Source organism: Protopterus annectens, chromosome 13.part0 (genome assembly GCF_019279795.1).
Source record: "Protopterus annectens isolate FY-2018-M chromosome 13.part0, PAN1.0, whole genome shotgun sequence".
NCBI lineage: Eukaryota > Metazoa > Chordata > Ceratodontiformes > Protopteridae > Protopterus > Protopterus annectens.
The window spans coordinates 730,042,143-730,062,138 of record NC_056747.1 but is presented as its reverse complement, the minus strand read 5'-3'; the positions used below and the strand labels follow the sequence as shown (position 1 = coordinate 730,062,138).

Here is a 19,996-nt window from a genome sequence, read left to right as displayed (position 1 = left end):
AACTAGTAGGGCACATAACATAATGCACAGTAACTATACAAATCAATCAGAAAAAGTTAGAAATGATAGGGAACAAAGAAAGGATAATCAATTTACAAGGAAACAATGGGAAGACATCAAGAAGACATTTGGGTTACAGGCTAGAAACTGCCTAACCTATCAAGGACTGATATCGGAGTATAGACAAAGTGATAGAGATGCGGAATCCTAAGTGAAGGACATGTGCTGGTAGAGTTTTTAATTGAATCTGGGACAGATGATGCTGTCAAAAAAGGGATATCTATTAGGGCACATAAAATAATGCACAGTAACTATACAAATCAAACAGAAAAGGTTAGAAATTAGAGGGAACAAAAAATGGATAATCAATTTACAAGGAAACGACGGGAAGACACAAGTCTGGCTCCCAAATATGCAACAAAGTTGAGAATATTTAGGATTCTTGCTTGGAAGTTTTTGCACAAGTTTTTGTATACCCCAAGCAGACTCCAAAGAATTTTTCATCAGGTAGGTGGCAATGTTGAAAGTGTGACAAGTGACAAGGAAGAAAGATGTAAAACATGGGTTTTGGCAGCACAATGAAATTTTAGCTTTAAAAATTCCTTACAGAGTACTCGGTCAGAAATATTGGGTGAGCAAATGTGTGTAACTAAGGAATTTTTTTGAGCTGGGTGAGACACAGGACCTGCATTGTAAAGACATAGTAAAGCCTTATTAAGGGTAATTCTGGTATGCCAAAAAGCAAATGCTAGAAAACTGAAATCAAAGTCTAAACCAACTATAAGTATTGAATACTACAACAGAGATAAAAACTGGAAGTGAGATCCTTAGAAAAGGGTAGGAGCAAATTACACAACAAAAGATGGAAACTGTGGGAATAATACATGCAGAATAATGTTTTGGAGGAGGAATAAGGTTTAAGGGAAAGCAAGAATTGATCAATTTATATAATGCTGGCTTTATGATAGATATAGAAATAATGTATGAGATGTGAAATGAATGCAATGGGGAATATATCAATACAGTTTGATTTCTTTAACATAAACATAAGTTTGCTTATATTTTAAGTGATAATTCAATAAAGGTGCTAAATTTAACATCCTCAGAGAAGAATAGCCAATACATATCTATGTTTGCAGCCAAAAACAAAAAAGCAATAACCAGAAAGTGGAAATGAAAGGCTAAACAACTTCTTCTTTCGGCTTTTCCTGGTTAGGGGTAGCTACAGCGGATCACCTGTCCGCTCATGATTGGCAGTGGAGTTTTTATGGTGTCGAGTAGCCAGCCCGGTGCTCAACCTTCCACAGAAGGCACAACACACACTCGTACCTAAGGCCAATTTAGAGTGTCCACTCCACCTACAGCATGTCTTTGGGATGTGGGAGGAAATGGAAGCACCCAGAGAAAAACCCATGCGACCACAGGGAGGACCATGCAGACTTTGCACAGAAGGCACCCCAGCCGAGGATCGAACCGGAGAACCTCTTGCTGTGAGGCAGCAACGCTAGCAGCTGCACCACAGCGGCCGCCCAAATTAAAGGTTAAACTAACCTAACCATGGAAAATGTGCTATATATTTTAAAAAAAAAAGGAATCACAGCAGCTGAAAGGGGCTTGTTAAACAGATGAAACAAGAAGATGCATACCTTTAAATGAAATGTGTGGGGCCACTGCCTTCACAATAGGGACAAGAATGATGGGGAAAATTGGGAAGAAATACAGTGAACTGCTCAAATATTAATGAGAAATGTGAATGTATAAATTCAGTAAGTACATTATCTAACATACTGATGACTCTGGATACATGCTGTTCGATAAAGATTCAGTTTAATGAAGCCTTTTCAAAAAATCTATTCAGGTCAAAACACAAAGGGTTTTGGGATATTGTTAATGGAATTGAGATTTACTGTTAAGAGCACTGGGTTTCTGAAGTAGTCCTCTCACATATGTTTCAGCTGAAAAGTACTGCTATATATTTACACTTCCTTCACATCTTTGGTTAGAGTTGAAAAAGAAATGCACATCACCTCTTCCTGTGTAAATAAAACATTATCCTCAAAAGTTGTCACAGACTGTCAATACCATTCTTTTAATCTACAACCGAGAAAAAAATACATACGCTCAAACAGGTATCAAAAGCAACATTCAAGATAAGAAATCAAAAAGGCCCTCAAGCAAAAAAAAAAGTTTCAGTAGGTATAAAGAGAATGTCACCCAATAAAAAGAACATTTTTCCAATTTTTGATAGAATACAACTTAAAACACATGAACTGCATAGGTAATAAAACACAGGAATTTCTCTGGTAAGTCACTGGTGTGAAGTTCTTTTACTGACTTGAGTGCTAAGAAAAATAAAGGTAAACTAGAGTTCTTCAAAAAACAGAAGACACACTGAAAAATAAACATCTACCACAAATCAATAAATAATGACTGCTGACCATACTTGATATCAACTTGCAAATGAAAGAAAACACAAGGAAAAGCAAAACTAACTGTTGTTACATGTGATAAAGCCAAGATAAGAATGCTTTTTGTTCCTGGAAGAATTTCTGTAGTCTTTATAACTACAAAATCCTGTAAAATATAAATCCGTGAGTGAGGAGTTTTGGATATTTTCAGCCAAAAAATGAACTTCAATATAAAATGACTATGCAGTTTAATAAAACAGTCGCTTCTAGTTTTATATGCATTTAATAGTTTACCAACTGGTACATTAAGGTTTTTTAATATGCAGGAAACATGAATAAATTCTGTTTACACAGTTTTATAGCAACAATTCTTACTGTAAAACACGGAGGCAGTATATATATATACACATTTCTTTCTGATTGCTTGTACTGTGTCAACTGTCTCGGTTATTTTTAAAGTTGTGGAACTTTTTACCAACTCAAAGCCTCTATTTTGCTCTTGAGAAACCGATCTGTAGCTTCAAATCAGCAGATTGCTGCAACCTCTGACTTAAAGGATTTACAAACTTGTCTTCAGAATCAATTTTTGGAAAACTGAAAAGGTAGGACAAGAAAAGCAGACATTCACAAGACAATGGAAGGATACAGGCCAACAGCCAGTTGTGACTTGTAAATCCACTCCCCCCCCCCCAAAGATACTTTGCAAACTTACCTCGTATTTTATAATACTCCTACCCTGATAAAAAGGAGCAATTACAAAACTTGATTTTTGAGTAGCCCGCTACTATCTTCAATTTTAGTCCATGAGTGGTCAATATATTTACCCTTTTTAAGTACCACTTTGTTCCCTGATGGAAGGTACAGAGATGGCTATCAGTCCTCACTCCCCCCAACTTAATCTTGAGGATTACCAAGCCAACACTGTTGGACATTATCTGCATTTTCTAAATGGCTTTTCTTGAAAAGCTACTTGCAAGTGTTAATCAGGCAGTCGTAAAAACAGAAATAAAAGAAAGCATGGTACTGACAGCAGAATGGGCATGTTAAGTCTGTAGCTATAGCTTCCAAGATACTACAAATGCTGAAGAGCTCTTGGCTGACTTATTAGCAGCTATTTATTTTTGATTGGTGCACTGGGCACACAACTGGTCACAACGCACAGGCACAAAAGCTGGACGTTTTTCTGAAGTGCAAGATGCAATTAAATAATTTATGCAACCCAGAGAGTATGCAGCTGTCAAACATTCCTACATTTATATTTTCTTGGTTCCTATATTTATGGGCAAACAGACTAATGTGGCAACATGGAATGTCTTCTGACTCACCCATACCATTGCCTTCAAATTCACTTGACGTTTCCAAGGAATCCAATTGCCTTAATGGACATTTTCATACAAATGCACCACATAGCATTAAAATATTTTCAAATGAACAAAGGTTTATGACATTCCAAGCCAATGTATTTTAAAAGATGTGGAAATTATATTTAAACTAACCATTCTCAGTTACAGACAATTTAAAAGAACTGCATGTTCTGGTAATACTTTGCAGCATGTTAAACATGAAAGGTTGACGACAGTCTGCCACTGTTATCAGACTGGGGTGGGGGGGTGGGGGGGTGGAGAGATTAGTTTTCATTCCCATTGTGCATTTTGTGTGAAGTCAAACAAATATTTAATGGGACTTACTCGAAAGCCTGATATTCACATATCAGGTTTCCAATACATTTCAATCAAGTATGACAAAATGTTAATACAGGTTTCAGGGAACACCCAAACATTTTTTCAAATTTCTTAACATGCAGCACACACGAGAAATTACCAAAATCTGATTTTAAGATAAATTCACCTTCAACTTCAGAACAGCTGTTTAAGGCAGACTACAAATCTAAAACACATGCTTATTGTCTTCATAGCTAATTATTTAAAGCAAGCACACTTGCTTAAAAAAACAAAATACACTATTTAATGTGGAGTACCACTAAATAGTTTCTGCCTGTGGTGACATCACTATAAAGAAAAAAGCAATTTTCTTTAAATAATTTAATCTGATAATTAATGTAACTAAACATTTGTTATGTAGACCAGATAGACAGACAATGACACTATCCCCTTTTCGGAAGGGCAAGGAAAGAAAACTAAAATAAACCAACATAGTATATACTGTGCCTTTCTTCTGAATACTACATAGCCTGAAAACAACCAGAGTTGTAAACTTCATAAAAAGAAAACATTTCTTACGATTTTCCTATAAAGTGTGACTGTAAATACTGGTCTGCCATAACTTCTTTTTATTGTTTTATTTCTTGTTTCAGAAAGACAAATTTGGAGTTCTGGACAACACATTAATATATGATACAATTAGACATGTTTAATTTGTGTAATAAAATTTTAAGATGCAGCTTGCCCCCCAAAAGTTTATGAGTATATAGTACAAATGGGAATCCAAGTCCGGTTTCATTTTGAAAACCACTACTCAGAATGTACTCTCCAAAGGAAGATATCCATCAATTTTGCTCCAAATAAATACAGCACTTCTGGAACAGAAATCTGAGCTAACCTCTGGATAATAATACATCCCACTCTGCTTCCGAGTTGTGTATCCATGAATAAAAGCAAACATTTTTAGAAGTCTTCTCGGGTGAATCCAAATGCTGACAATTTAAAACCTCTTACCATTTAGTTTGTTTCACTTTGGGTAATGCTGAGTTACCTGCACTCTTGCCAGTAACTGGTGCAATTATTCAGTGTTCATTGTGTCAATCATTTATTTTCTCCTTTTTTCACCAGCAGCTTTCCCTTCAATTTCTGAAGTCCCATCACAGAAAACAAATGCATTCTTGGACTGTGTTATAACGGGAGTAAGGGTGGAATTAATCCAAAAAAGGTTCTTTATGCAGGAACAGTGGTATAATAGAGAGGATACACTGAGACACTAGGTACAAGGTTATTCGCTGTAGGCCACTTTTTATTGTGAAGGCAATCTGTAAAGATGAGAAGTTTCTTAAGGATAAGGCTCAGTTGTCAGTGTGTGAACTGTGGGAAATGCAGAACTCAAAACAAAGGAAACTCAGACAATGAGCACAATTTCTCTATAGCTATTAAACTTCAAAACTTGAAAAGTAGTAACTTCATTTGGTTAGTACTCAAGCATATCTTTCAGAAATCCAGTTATTCTACACAAACCTGGAGTAAAGCACTGGCATTGCTCCAAATGGTCATGAAGAAAGTAATGAACACACCACTTTATTTCCTGCTTATACTTGTTCTTTCCCTCCCCAAAAGGAAAGTATTTACTGTACATTTTACTGTATGAACTACTCATCCTACACAGTCCAAGACAGTGAAATAAATCATTTATTTCACTTGTCTGTTGAAATTAAATACATTAAACATAATTCTTACAGTTTAAGGGCAGAATGCTTTAAGATCGGGTTTGTAAACAGTCTAATTACCATGTTACACATTTATATACAATGTCACTGCTTCAAAGTTATTAAATACTTGATTTAGAACTTTGTCTTTGATTTAACTTTAGGGATGTACAGTTTAACAACTTTACCTGGTGGAACATACATTACAGTTAAAGGAAATTTCTAGTGCTGAAATTCTTCAAGCATTCAGATTATTGAATTGTGTATTCTTTTCTGAAGGGGCTTTCTCTTTTGTGAATAACGCTTAATAAATTAAAGGTTGTACCTGCCTTTACTCTTAAAGTTTTCATCTTCACAAGCTAATCTGTAACCAGAGGTAACACTGACTTGCTATAGTATTCACTGCTACTCCCAAAACAAGTGCATTTTATGCTTCTTTTGTCTTCTCAAACAAAAGCTATTGCACATCCCTAACTGAATAAAATATGGTACTCAAGCCTTGGATCACTGTAACAACAAATGCTCTTAATGAACCTTGTACAGTTATTTACTATGGGGTAAGGGAGCAATGCTTTGGTCTGACACAAAACAATTGACCATACCCTGTAAAATAATGTGGCACTATACAAATATGACCGTCAGTTGTGAAAATGCCACCTCCTTGAATAAGATCGTCCTACACTACAAATAATTCCTATGTATATGGTCTGTTTGTGCTGGGATGGCAATAAATATATTAAGGTTCTTCAAACTCTGAATTACAATTCTGTAAATCTTCTCTGCCTGTCATAAAATCTTCTATGCATGTCATACACTAACTGGACTTCAGAATTTGCTACTGACATGTCATGAAAACTGCTGTAGCCCCCCGCCCCCACCCCAATGCTCAAACCTTGACTTCAAGATTTGAACAGACCATCAACCTAGGTACTCCCAAACGCATCAAAATCTGACAGACAGGCAACACTGTCAAATATTACATTTCAATGCCCTACTATCAGTTAACCAATCTACAGCTGCCTTCACAGATCTGATGTGACCAATGCCAGCCCATGTTCTTAAACCTATGGTATTTCTAGACGATGTATGTAAAATTTACAGTATACAGTTTGGATTCACCATGCATGAATACTTTGTGTAACATTTAATAAGCTCAATCTACATCCATAATAATTTACATGAAAGGACAATAGTTATTTAAACAGAGCTTGATGGTAACCACAGCATTTGAGTGCATCCAGAAGGAAAGGGAAATGAAATTTGATCAACGGCACTCCCACACTTTAACTGTTTGATCTACACTTCCAGTAACCACATATGGGGCGGTCTTGTGGAAATCTGTGGAGAAAAGAAAAAGACCCATCACAGTACAATACCTCAAATACCATCTTTCACCTAAGCAGTACATATCTTGAAGTAAAATACCTGATAAGCATAACTCGGAAGACAGATAAAGCAACCCAAACAAAGACTGAAACCATGGAGAATGCCAGGCATGTGGCACCAATCACCACATGGCCTTAAAACAACTTGCCATTGCCCACTGTAATACTGGCCTGTATCAAAAACATTCTGAAGGACAGCAATTCAATTTCAAATAGTATGTGGAACAATTTTACCTGCAGTTTACTGCATTCCTGTATGTCTGATCCTTCCCAACATGACGGCCAAAATAATAAGACAATCCAGAAGAATGAAGATACATTTATACACAAGCCACATAACACTTCACCCATCAGTAAATGCTGCAATGTTTGCAGTTTTCTACAGAAGACAGCAGGGTAACTAAGCAGATGTTTACAGCTTATGAACTACAACTAGGACACTACAGCCTTGGCATTTCTCTCCTGAAGCTGTTGAGGTTAATGTTGGCTTGTAAAGGATCTAGGGCCACTAGCCTAGTAATCTCCTATGAACTCTTCAAAAATCATGGACGATGGACCTGGCAAAACCTCAACTTACTTAGTGAAAGTATACCATAGAAAACCAAATAGCAACTTCCAAAATGGATCGAGCATCGAGACCCTTAAAACAAACTACCAAATGAGGCAACTGTCGTAGTAGAATGTGCATGGGCAGAAGTAGGAAGTTGCTTCCCAAGAAAAATAAATTACTTTAAAAACCCAAGAATAGGTAGTTAAGTTTCCTTAGAAACAGCTAAAACCCAAGAATACATGGTTTCCTTCGAAACAGCTGAACCCAATTTCTTGTTTAGAACAAAACAAAAAACAAAAAACCTGCTCAGATTTTCCAATATCTTTAGTCTTGTCTAAATAATATCGGAGCTGTCTATGCAGATTGAAAAAATGGAAAACCTTCTCACTGCTATTCTGAGAAGGAAAAAAGGAAGGAAGATGGATGGTCCTGATTCAAAGTTAAACCATGGACTACTTTAAGCATAAAAGGAATACTGGTTCTAAGACATGGTCTTGGGAGGGGGGGAGTGGCAGAAAACCCAAAGCATGTCCTCAGAAAACTGGTTTTGAAAAGGAATCAATTGTAGGGTGAGAAGATGTGGGTAAATTACAGAGCCTTTTTGTCCTGGCTGAGGAGATCCATCCTGTGGGGTAACTTTGATGACTGCCCATGGCCAGATGAAATGGAAGGTTAAACCAATAATGTCTAGGTCAAAACGGAATCATCAACACGATTATGGGCCTGCCCCACATGATCTTGTATAGGAACTCTGGGAAAACAGGAAGAGGGGGATAAGCATACAGGAACATTCCTCTCCAAAAATAAGTCATAGTGCCCACTTTCCAAGCCAGAGGACTTTGCACTCTGGAACAGAACTTGAGAAGTTGACTATTTTGAGGGTAGGCAAAAAGATCTACCCGAGGAGTACCCCACTGATGGACAATGCCTAGGAAGACCTCTCTGCGAAGCCCTCGATCTGCTCAGACTGCCTGACAGAACACTGCATTCTGACGAAATATAAACTGCCTGAAGGAAACAGTTGAGGGTGGATGGCAAAATCCCATGCTATGAGGGCTAATCTGCAAAGATGGCAAGACTATGTTCCTCCCTGTTTATGTACGATATGATAGTGACATTTTCTGTGAAAACTCTTGAGTGGCCCTGGAGTCCAAAGCTACTCCACAGCTGGAATGGCCAGGATAAGACATCAATTCCTTGATGTTGACAGGCTCCTTCACGTCCTGTGTAGACGAGACTTCCTGGACCTTGATGCTGTTGGAACAAGCTCTCCAGACAAGGTCTGAAGCAACTGTAGATTCAGGTGTCTTTTCCACATATATTTTCAAAATATGACAAAACATTTGTTTGTTGCAGTATACCTTACAATACGGACATTCCTTGTCAGGCCAGCATTCCAAAGCCTTGGACCATTTCTATCTCCATGCACCAGATGTATGCCCTACATCTGAAGTGTAAGATACTTAAATGAAGTAAGAGCACCAAATCCTCAGAACTTCTTTGCTGCCAGTCCATACACTGTTTTGAATTTGGTCTGAAAGCCGTTCATCTCGTATCAGCTCTGAGCTCCTAAGGCAGAGAAGTACTCCACTGAGGACTTTTCCTTTTTGTTTCTATTTGTGGGATTTACTGAATGCACATGTCAGCCAGAAAGGGGTAAATGTGAGTGCGGGAGGCACATGCTCCACAAGGACAGAAATAAGAAGTGACTTTTTGTTTGGGTGCGAACACTGATATTTGCCAGGTGTTTGTTCCTAAAACCGTGCACAGAAGTCTGTCTTCCCCTTTAGTATATTTAGAGAATCTGTGGTTGAAGTTACTTGCTCAAGGGACCATGTCTTTTGAATCTGCCCACCCTGATGTCAAGTCGCCTTCAAAAAAGTTGTCACTGGAGACTACACAGGTTCCTAGGTAACTACTAGGCTAGCTGCCCAGGCCATTTTAAGTCTAGACTATTTCTCTTCAAAGGTGAGAATCAAACTCAGTGTGCTTATGAGCTAAACACCATAAGCATTATGCCAACTTCTGACCCCCTTAAATAAGTATTAGGCTATCTGCCACTGTGGGCTATTTTGAGCCTAATTTCCCTCAAAGGTGACAATCAAACCCAGTACCTGGTGTCAGTGAGGTAAACATGAGCCATTATGCCAACCCCCAAAGTGACTGCTATGTCAACAACCTCAGGGGTCTTTTTAAGCCTAGCCATTCTTCTCAAAGTTGAGAATAAAACCTTGTATCTTTTGTCTGTAAGGTAAACACTTCAATCATTATACCAACCTCCAACCTTTGCTCGCAAACAGTTATTAAAACATTTGCCTGATGATATATGTAAGGAAACCAGTCTCAATGAATCACTGCCCTGTTGGAGCTGAACCAATGAGACTGCAGAAAGTGGTGCAGTCATCCTTATAAGTGAAGCAGCTGCTGCATTTAAGCTTTAAATTGTACCATATTGCAAAAAGCAGAGCAGTTGAGGGGAATGTACCAAAGCAACTACATTTTGCTATGGAAATGACACAGTTCTCTTGAAAGTTTTAGTTAGGATTATGAACAAAAGGTTCCTAAAAGAATAACTATTGCCTTCACAATTAAATTAAAAGGCCATTAACTGGTGGCAACCTGCTTCATATGACAGCTTGTCTGGGGTTTGGCATAATGGTTAAGGTGTATACACACAAGGTACAGGGTTTGCTTGTCAACTTTGGTGACTGCCTGGTTATTAGCTAGTTGTGCAATAGTCTGCAGACCAATTGCCTGGTATAAGCCAAATTTGAGGTACATCTAGCTTCACAGGTCAAGGACATACATAAGGCATTCTTTAAGTCCGCAACTTCAAAGGCAATACACAATTATGTGAAGAGCAACCTACATTGAGCCAGAAGAAATAGCAAACCTACTGGTATACAAATTCAGCTTTAACTTTACTCCTGTCTATCCTCTGAGCTTCCCCTCAAGAAATACCATCAAATTTAAGTCTTGCAAGTATCACTACGGAACAGGTCCTCAAATGCTCTCTCTAAGGCCAACAGCACTGCATCAATGGGCCCCAACAATATCCCAAAATGCTTCCTAAACAGCATTAAAAGTGACATGTCGGATCCTCTGAAATAACTGAACTGCCGCCTCAAAACAGGCTTTGTGCCTCACAAATGCAGAACGGCAACAATCATCCCTCAGCAAAAAGCTGGGTCATTTATGAGCCCTGGAAATTACAGACCCATAAATCTCACTAGCTTCATATGCAAAGCCAAGGAAAGATTTACCATGGACATGATCAATAAGAACATAGGAAACCACACACTGGACCTGACCCAGTTTGGTTTCATCAAGGTCAGGTGGACTTTCAGAAAGTCAGCAAAGCAATGGACGAGGTCAAAATAGTTCACACGGTCAATGCTGACCTGGCCAAGTCATCTGACAATACCCCACAGTTGGGCTCTGTAAAACTCAAAAGTGGTTAAAAGTGGTTGGGTATAAACCCTTACATTACCTAGCGGCATAGCCTGCTGACTTACAAATAGGACCCAGGAAGTTAGAATTGAGGAGTAAACCTCTACAGAGAGGCCAGTCACCTGCGGAGTCCCCTCAGGAATCAGTCCTGGGCAGCTCCTTTATGACATCTACTTCTCTGAAGTCAAAGCCAATGTTAAGGGCCTCTGGGTGACCAAATTTGCAGATGACTGAAAATTAGTACCAGTCATAGAATCCACCACCAACACTAATGCAAATGCATACTGGCATCCTTCAGGAAGTCTGCTATCCCTCGTAGCTATCATACTGACAACACACCCAAAGACTCGACCCAGTAGTCTGGGACTTGAAGACACACGCAGACAGTAAGATTGCCTTGGATCATCACTTGACTACAGTAGAGAGGAAATCATTCTGTTATGCAACTTATAAACAAAGGTATGGCATCTAAGTCCAAGGAGGTCATTGTTCCAATGTACTCTGTGTTCACCAGACCTACCACTGAGTGCAATGCTCTCTTTGGTATGCTTCTAACCAGGCACATCCAACAACTGGAGCATCCACAGAGGTTACTCATTAGAAGAATATCAGATGGAAACAACATATCCTATGCAGACCGACTGAAAGCCTTATCCCCGCTTTCTGTTTTGTACAGGCTGCTGAGAGGAGATCTATGCTGGCACACAAGGCATTGTTGGACCCCACCCTGATGGCCCTTCCTGCATATCCACAAAACAAACAGCACCAGAATTACCCATTCTAAAATCTTAAAACTTACCTGTGATATAAATAGGACCTGCTGGAGATACAGGTATGTAAACTAGACATTACCTCTTCTTTGGAACAAGCTCCCCATCCATGTGAAGCAGAGCTCCTTCATAACTCAATATGAAGTGGTAAACTGTCTGAAGTTATTACGGAGTGCAAGTAGCTTGGTCTTGGGGAAATGTCTAAAACTAGGCTGGTCATTAAGTTGTACTTCAGTGCATTTGGTGAATAAAACAGTGCGGTGGTCGAACCTGGAGAATGAAGGTGTGGCAATGGGCAAGGGAGCCCACAAGTGCTGTGTAACTGAGGAGCAGGAGTACATTGGTGCCTTAGACAGAGGATGATACTTTCTGATTGAGAAGTCTGGGTTGATAATGTCAAGGAAACTTTCAGTATGTTTTATCTGTAAAGGTGTAGGCATGCCATTTTATGGTGCAGGTAAGTTGATGTTCACTAGAAAAATGTACTTGGGGTTAGTGGAGAGGGACTATTAAGAAATATTTGGTGATATGCAGGTGCCCATGGTCAATTTTCCAGAGGTGATTGCATTTCTGATAAAAACAAGCATGTCAATAACCATCAATAATGCTCTCTACATTCGTGGGCACAAACAAGTGCTAGGCAGAAAAGTCAGGTAATGAGGGAGTGCTATCACGGCTTTGGAATAGATTCCATAATGCCACAAATCTCAATGTTTTGTAAAGTTGGGAAGACATTTTCTTGTTAGGTTCCTAGCACTAAGCAATGCTGCACTGTTATTTGCCAGATTCAAATTTGTATTTACTGGTCTGGGAGCCTGTGTAACTGACATTATACAAAAGTATACAGTGTGACAACAAGTGAAAAACAGACTTTGAAGGGCCATGAAGACTGTAAATGATAAAACATTCATTATATCGAACAGCTGCAACAATTGCAAAAGCAGTCAGTCATGCAGTCTTCCACCCACTGATGATAACATAGCTCATACCAACAGCTATACACAAAGTGTATATTCCTACCTCAATACAGGCTCAATTGCCAGCCACACACAAAGTCAAGTTTAGAAACAAACCCCTCTGGTGGGATTCAGCTATCAGCGCAAACTGCAATGCTCATAGCCATAAAAGAACAGAATAAAAACTCAAATGTGTTATAATCAACCTTAAAGGATTAATAAAGAACTCAGGAGCAGGTTCCAGTCCTCCAGAGCCAGCTTTGACCTTAGAGTTATGAGCTAAACATTGCTATATCAGCAAAGGGTAACCACAAGACATTCTTTTAAATATGTAAAGGATCTCAGAAATAACTACACTATACTTTGTCTAATGGCACCACCCACTCAAACACTGAATGTAGCTAACTACGTACATTTTCAGATAAACCAAGCTCTAATGTCGCTCTGTCACTTCCAAATTCCCAGTATGAAGTATCTAGTTAATGCCAGCCCTCCCCAGTAATCGCCTCTGAGCAGATAGTAAAAGCATTTTCCAGGACAAAAAGCACCAGCTCTATGGGTTCAGATAGCATACTAGGCAAATTTCTGGTCAGTATGAAACTGGCTCAGACGACTTCCTTAAATTATTCAGCTACAGCCTCTCCATTGGAAACATACTAGAAATGTGAAGAAAGATTAGTTGTGTAAAATCTTCCCATAACCATAAATGTCCTTCTCGTCCATGTTGCAGTATTATCACATGTGGAATACTCTGCCTCAGGTGACCCAAATGTCTGGCTCATATACCAAAGCTTAAGTCTGGCTGCTATAAGGTGCGTGGGACGTCACATGCAGGGACCATAAACCATGGGACATAAATGTGACATCTGCACACACACACCTCAGAACTGAATGCCCAGTCAGACAATAGTCTAAGGCAGCTGAAGGATGCCATCCAGACAGGGAAAATGTCCTGTAGGGGGAAGGAGGAAGGGAAGGAGTACTGCAACATGGAAGAGAACATCATCTATGGTTATGGTAAGATTTTACACAACTAATCTAGGTCCTTCTATTCTCATGTTGCAGTATTCTCATATGTAGGAGGAGTACCACAGCTTATACAGAGAAAAGGGTGGCGGAAGAAGTAGCAGTCTCCAGGAAGCCATGGAGGATGGCTTTTGCAAATCCTGCCCTAGCTCTGGAGATGTTATCCAATTTATAGTGTTTATTGAAAGCGTGTACAGAAGACCATGTAGCTACCTCTAGGATAGTGGCTGTATCAAGGCCTTTAAGAAAGGCCCCTAAAGAGGCCACAGCTCTGGTGGAATGGGGTCTGAGTGGGGTAACTTCACCATGGAAGGAGTAACAGAAGGATATAGCTTTGCAGATCCAGGAGGAATTGGTCTATCTGGATACAGCTTTCCCCAGGGCCCTGGGGTGAAAGGATACAAAGAGTTGGTTGGACTTCCTGATGTCCTTAGTCTTATCCAGATAAAACCTCAGTTGCCTGTGAACATCTAGGGAATGGAGCACTCTCTCTCTGTCATTTTGTGGTGAAGGAAAGAAGGTAGGTAAATGGATAGATTGGTTAAGAGAGTTCACTAACCACGTTGGGCATGAAGAAGGGGTTAGTATGAAGAGAAATCCTGTCTATGAAAAATGGTGTAGGGTGAAGTAGCCATGACTGCTTGTAGCCGAGATCCTTCTGGCTAAAGGGCTACCAAAAAGACAGTTTTCCAGGTATACATCTTTAAAGTGGTGGAAGCTGTTGGTTTGAAGGGGGCAGAAGTAAGTTTTCTAGAACAAAGTTCAAATCCCATGGGGGAAAGAGAGATTTCCTTGGTAGTTTGACATACAGGACCCCCTTAAGTAAAAGCTTCACCTCCAATCTTGATAATAGGGGAGGATCTAGAGGTAAGCAGGCTGACATACGGACTTTCACTGAAGAGTATGAAAGTTCAGATTTTAGGAGCTTACACACACAGGCCAAAACTAGAGGTACATCTGCTTGAAAGGGGTCTAGTTGCCTTTGAAGACACCAAGAGGAGAACTTTTCCATTTTAATAAATAGGATATCCTAGTAGTAGGTTTCCTGGCCTCCTCCAGGACAGATAGCACATCCTCTGAGTAAAGGTGTCAGAAAGGGATCAGAAGTTTATTACCCACAGGGTAAGGCTGAGGGTTTGCAGATAAGGGTGGACGATACATCCCTTCTGTTGTGTGAGAAGGTCCACCTAGTGAGACAACTTGTGGTGATTTACCAGAAAGGCTCATCCAGACTCTGCTACACTTTGCTGTGAAGGAAAGGTTAGTTTGCTGTTACTTTTTGTATTTCTGTATTGCCTTTCTATATTTTGAATACTGTAGTTTGTTTTCTTTATCTTGTGTTTTGCTTGCATTCTGTTTTAAACAGCATATTAAAACTTCAAAAGAGACCACAGCTCTCTCTGTTCTGAGTCAAGCAGAATTTTTCCCTCCCTCCCACCCATTTAAGTTGTCTTGTTAAATACCACTGTCTTTCTAGTTGCCGCCTCTTATGTTAATCTGACCATATATCTCATTTCTCTCTACTTTCACTGGCTTATGTGAGTAATCACAAAACCATCACTTTTGAAATCCCACCCCTTCAATTATTTAAATTTATTGGCCATCCTACAGTATTTCATAGTACCAAAATAACCACCCTTTCAGTCCATCTTGCTGTTTTAAAAATAGTAACTCTCCACTAAACCTTAACTTTTTAAACAGGTAAAACTCAAGTTACCTACTTTCATATCTAACTTCTCTAGTGCACACTGCAGAGTGCATTCTTTTCAATCTTACCTTTAAGCATCCCTGTTACTAGCACTTTCTCTAATACCTAAAAGATCATCTCTACTTGACTCCAAGTAGACTTTTCTCTATCTGTTAAACCTAGCACTTGCTCCTACAGTACTTATTACCTTGATACGGCACTCTTATAGATAGCACCCCAAAAGGCAAAACCCCATTTCTCGGTCACCCACATCCCGGAATCTCTTTTAAAGTTTTTTGTCTAGTCCTTCTAGCATGTCGAGGATCAGTTGCTAGTGTCCTCTCCTGCTCAGCTGGTGAACCTGGGAATATTGAGGCAATGTTACAATTGCCTCATGTACACAGAACAACCCTCTCCTCCTCCCACAAAACACAAATACATGCGAGAGATGCAACTATACGGCCAAACTGGAGGCTGAGCTCTCTCAACATAGGACTGGCAAGACCAGTCAGGAGGAGAAGGTTACCACACACACTATAGACCCAGTCTCACATAGTACCATCACAACCTCAAATCATACACATAAACACACAAAGACATACTCGGCTCTGATCAAAAATCTACCAAAACAGCAGAGGCCACCAAAGCAGACACCCAAACAACCACCACCTCAGAACACAACACCTGCAACACATAGACCTCACAGTCAGAGTGTCAAACAGTCACAGCCCTTAAGGCCAAACACAATGCCAGACACACTAGTCATTGGTGACTCCATAGTCAGACACACTGACGTCCCGCTCACCAGACTGAGTAAGGAGCAGGTCACAGTAAGCTGCCTGTCGGGTGCTAGAATCCGCCACATAACGCAAGCACTCAGGTCTCTCAACAGCAGGTACAAATACGACTCAGTCATTGTCCACGCTGGTGTAAACGACCTGAGACGTACCTCCTTGGACTACATGAAAAGAGACATTGAGGAGCTCTCTGATTATGTAGCCCAGGCAGGTATGACCCTGACCTTGAGCAGTATCCTACCTTCACCAAGAATGATGCCACAATACAGAGATAAGATGATCAGCTTTAACAATTGGCTTAAACTCTGGTGTCATTCAAAGGGGATCCAATGTCTGTCTGCCTGGGATGACATGCTGGACAAGCCACGCTGCTTCGCAAAGGACGGCTTGCACCTGTCACCCTGGGATTCGGATATTGGCAAAGGCTCTTGCCACCCCATAGTGCCTTTTTAGGCAAGGCTCAAATTCTAAACCTACCACCCTAGAACACAAAAAGGAAAAAAACTAAGGGTAATGCTGCTCAATGCCAGAAGTCTAAATCTCAAAATGCACTCGAGGCCCTTCTCAGTATGGAGAACATCGATGTCTGTGCAGTGACAGAAACCTGGTTCAAGGCTCCTGAGAGCACCCCAGCACTATCAGGTTTTACCTCTTATCATGCGTTCCGCCCCAAAATCCGGACAATACCAAGAAAGGAGGGGTATCCATATTCATCAAAGACACCCACACCTCAAGACTGGTGGCAACGCACGATGCATCGGAGACCATCCAGGTGCAATTAACCATAGGCAAGACTGCTCTGCAAATTGTAGCATGTTACAGGCCACCCTCACAAACTCAGGAACCTCACATGGCCTTCCTGAAAACACTAGAGGGATAAATGTATCACCAAACACCATCATACTAGGTGACTTCAATTACCCTAATATAGACTGGGAACACTACTCAAGCCCAAACACCCTAGCCCAAAAGTTCCTGGAATTCATAAACTCAAATGCCATGGAACAACTAGTCACCATCCCCACAAGAGGAGAAAACATACTTGATCTCATCATCACGAACATGGGAGCACAATGTTCAACACCGAAGTATACCCTCACTGGTGAGATCAGATCACAAACTAATCTCGCTGGAGGTCCTCATCCCACCCCACCCGAAATAAAAAGACCACAGTAAAGAACTTCTCAAAGCCGACTTCACACTTCTAAAGACTAGTGTGGTCTCCTTTAAGGCCCCGAGCGCGGAAAACAGTACTCAAGCCGCTGAATCACTTACAAATGCCTTCTACCAGCACCTGCAGGACAGCATGGATAAGGCAATCCCAAGCAAAACAAAGACTCTTTGTACCAAAGGCAAGCGTCCAGTCTGGTGGACCCCAGCCATAAACAAACTCTACAACAAAAGGAGGAAGCTACTACAAGATAGAGCAAAATCCTTAAAAGGTAAGACACCCTTGATCACTATAAGTAAAAACTAAGAGCTCTCATAAAATCATCCAAAGCAAATTTTGAGAGAAAAATAGCTAAAGACTCAAAAGACAATCATAAGGCCTTCTTTAGCTATGTTAGAAACCTGGGAGGAACCTCCCAGATATGCTCAGAACTAGTTCAAAATGATGTGAAGATTACTGATCCTACAGACATTGCCAACATACTGGCTGACAGGTTCAGTGCAAACTTCTCCCCTCCCCAAAAGGAGAGATATCTATACCAAGCGATTGCAGCCCCCAAACATCTCCAACGCCCAAGTGAGAACTGCTCTCTCCAAAGCAAAAACACAGCATCCATGGGACCTGATGGTGTCCCCGGCTGTGTGCTCCACGAACTCAATGAGGAATTAAACCCACAGCTAGGACAGCTGTTTAATCATAGTCTTACCTCTGGATACGCACCCAGGAGTGGCGCACTGCAACTGTGGTCCCACTTCACAAAGGCGGTGCCTCCACCGACCCTGGAAATTACCGGCCCATTAGCTTGACAAGCCTTATCTGCAAAGCCATGGAGAGGATCATAATGGACCTCATAAATAAAGACATAGGGAATTTGCAGACTTTGGATCCATCCCAGTTTGGCTTTGTCAAAGGCAGATCATGCCTTCTAAACTTGGTTGACTTTTTGAAACAGTCACCAAAGCCATTGATGAGGAAAGGCAGTCCATACAGCCTACCTCGATCTGGCGAAGGCCTTGATACAATACCCCACTCGGGTATCATTGAAAAACTCATCAGCTTAAATGTTAACCCATACATCACAAGATGGGTTGCAAACTGGCTGAGTGACAGAACCCACAGGGTCAGAGTTGCTGGCGCCATGTCAGACTCAAAGCCTGTCACAAGTGGTGTACCACAGGGCTCAGTCCTGGGCCCACTCTTGTTTGGCATCTACTTTTCCAAGTACAAGCAAACACAGGAGGGTTATGGCTGACAAAGTTTGCAGATGACTGCAAACTGGGCGCCATAGTGGAAAACACATCTGACACAGATATCCTTCAGAAGGGTCTCACAGAAGCGGATAACTGGTGCCAGAGCCATGGCCTAAAGTTAAATGCCAAAAATGCATAGTCATACCCTTCGGGAAAAACAAGGTTACCTAGCTACCAAATAGGTGGCAATCCACTGAGCATAGAAGAAGTTATCAGGGACCTGGGGACCCAGGTTGATAGTAGTCTGTCATTCGACACCCATGTAGCTAAAGTAGTTAGGAAGACCTTCTACATTGCCCACCTTATCATGAAGGGATTCTCATCTAGATCAAGGGAGGTCATAGTCTCCCTATACTCATCACTCATCAGACCAATGATTGAGTACAATGCCCCATTCAGAATGTATCTGACCCGACACTTGCAGCAGCTGGAGAGGCCACAAAAGTTCCTCACCAAAAGGATAAAGGGTCTCAAACACCTGTCCTATGCTGCCCGACTGAAAGAACTCCAGCTCTATTCAGTCGCCACCGCTTGCTCAGAGGTGACCTTTGCCTAACATACAAGGCCATGTCAAACCCAGATTTGATGAATATGCTTCACCTCAAAAATCTAGATCCGTCAGAGCCACAAGGCGGGAGACTTAAACCTCGAGACGGCTATTAATAGGGCACGCGGGAGGGATAGATGCAGCAGGCAAAGACTCCCTATGCTGTGGAATAAAATCCCGGTATATGTGAGGCAGAGCACCTCGCTGGCCTTGTTCAAGAGAAATCTTGACCAATGGATGGGAGATCGCAGATATACCCCAGGGATTACCTCAGTGTCACTGCTCAACAGAGGCACAGCAAAATAATGGGTATAGTTCCCCATACTAAAGGGGTGGCGTAAGCCACAAAACTATGGGCTAGGCTTGTAAATGCCCTCGGGCAGATAGCCTAGTATGAACCTATGAACCTATGAACCTATGATTGCCCTTGGCAAGAAATGAAAGAGGGGAAACAATGCTGCCTTGGCCAATAGGGGGTCACTAGCAAGATTTTTGGCTTGTCCCGCTGAATTTTCAACAGGGCCTTCTGTAGAAGAGAGAAGGGGGGGGGTATACAGGAATACCCCCTTCCAGGCGATTGTGAAGGTATCCACTCCCCGCGCTTGTGGTGGAGGGAGCCTTGGAGC

At 40.9% G+C, this 19,996-nt stretch overlaps 1 protein-coding gene across 1 annotated transcript in view; it reads right to left on the bottom strand.

Annotated features, from left to right (window-relative positions):
• Positions 1-2,675: 2,675 nt before the first annotated feature.
• PAFAH1B1 (platelet activating factor acetylhydrolase 1b regulatory subunit 1) overlaps positions 2,676-19,996 on the bottom strand; it is a 916,257-nt gene continuing 898,936 nt past the window's right edge. The window contains exon 9 of the mRNA XM_044054884.1: positions 2,676-7,219. Coding sequence (XP_043910819.1) covers positions 7,046-7,219 — 174 coding nt within the window. The 3' untranslated portion in view covers positions 2,676-7,045. The remainder of the gene's footprint in view (positions 7,220-19,996) is intronic.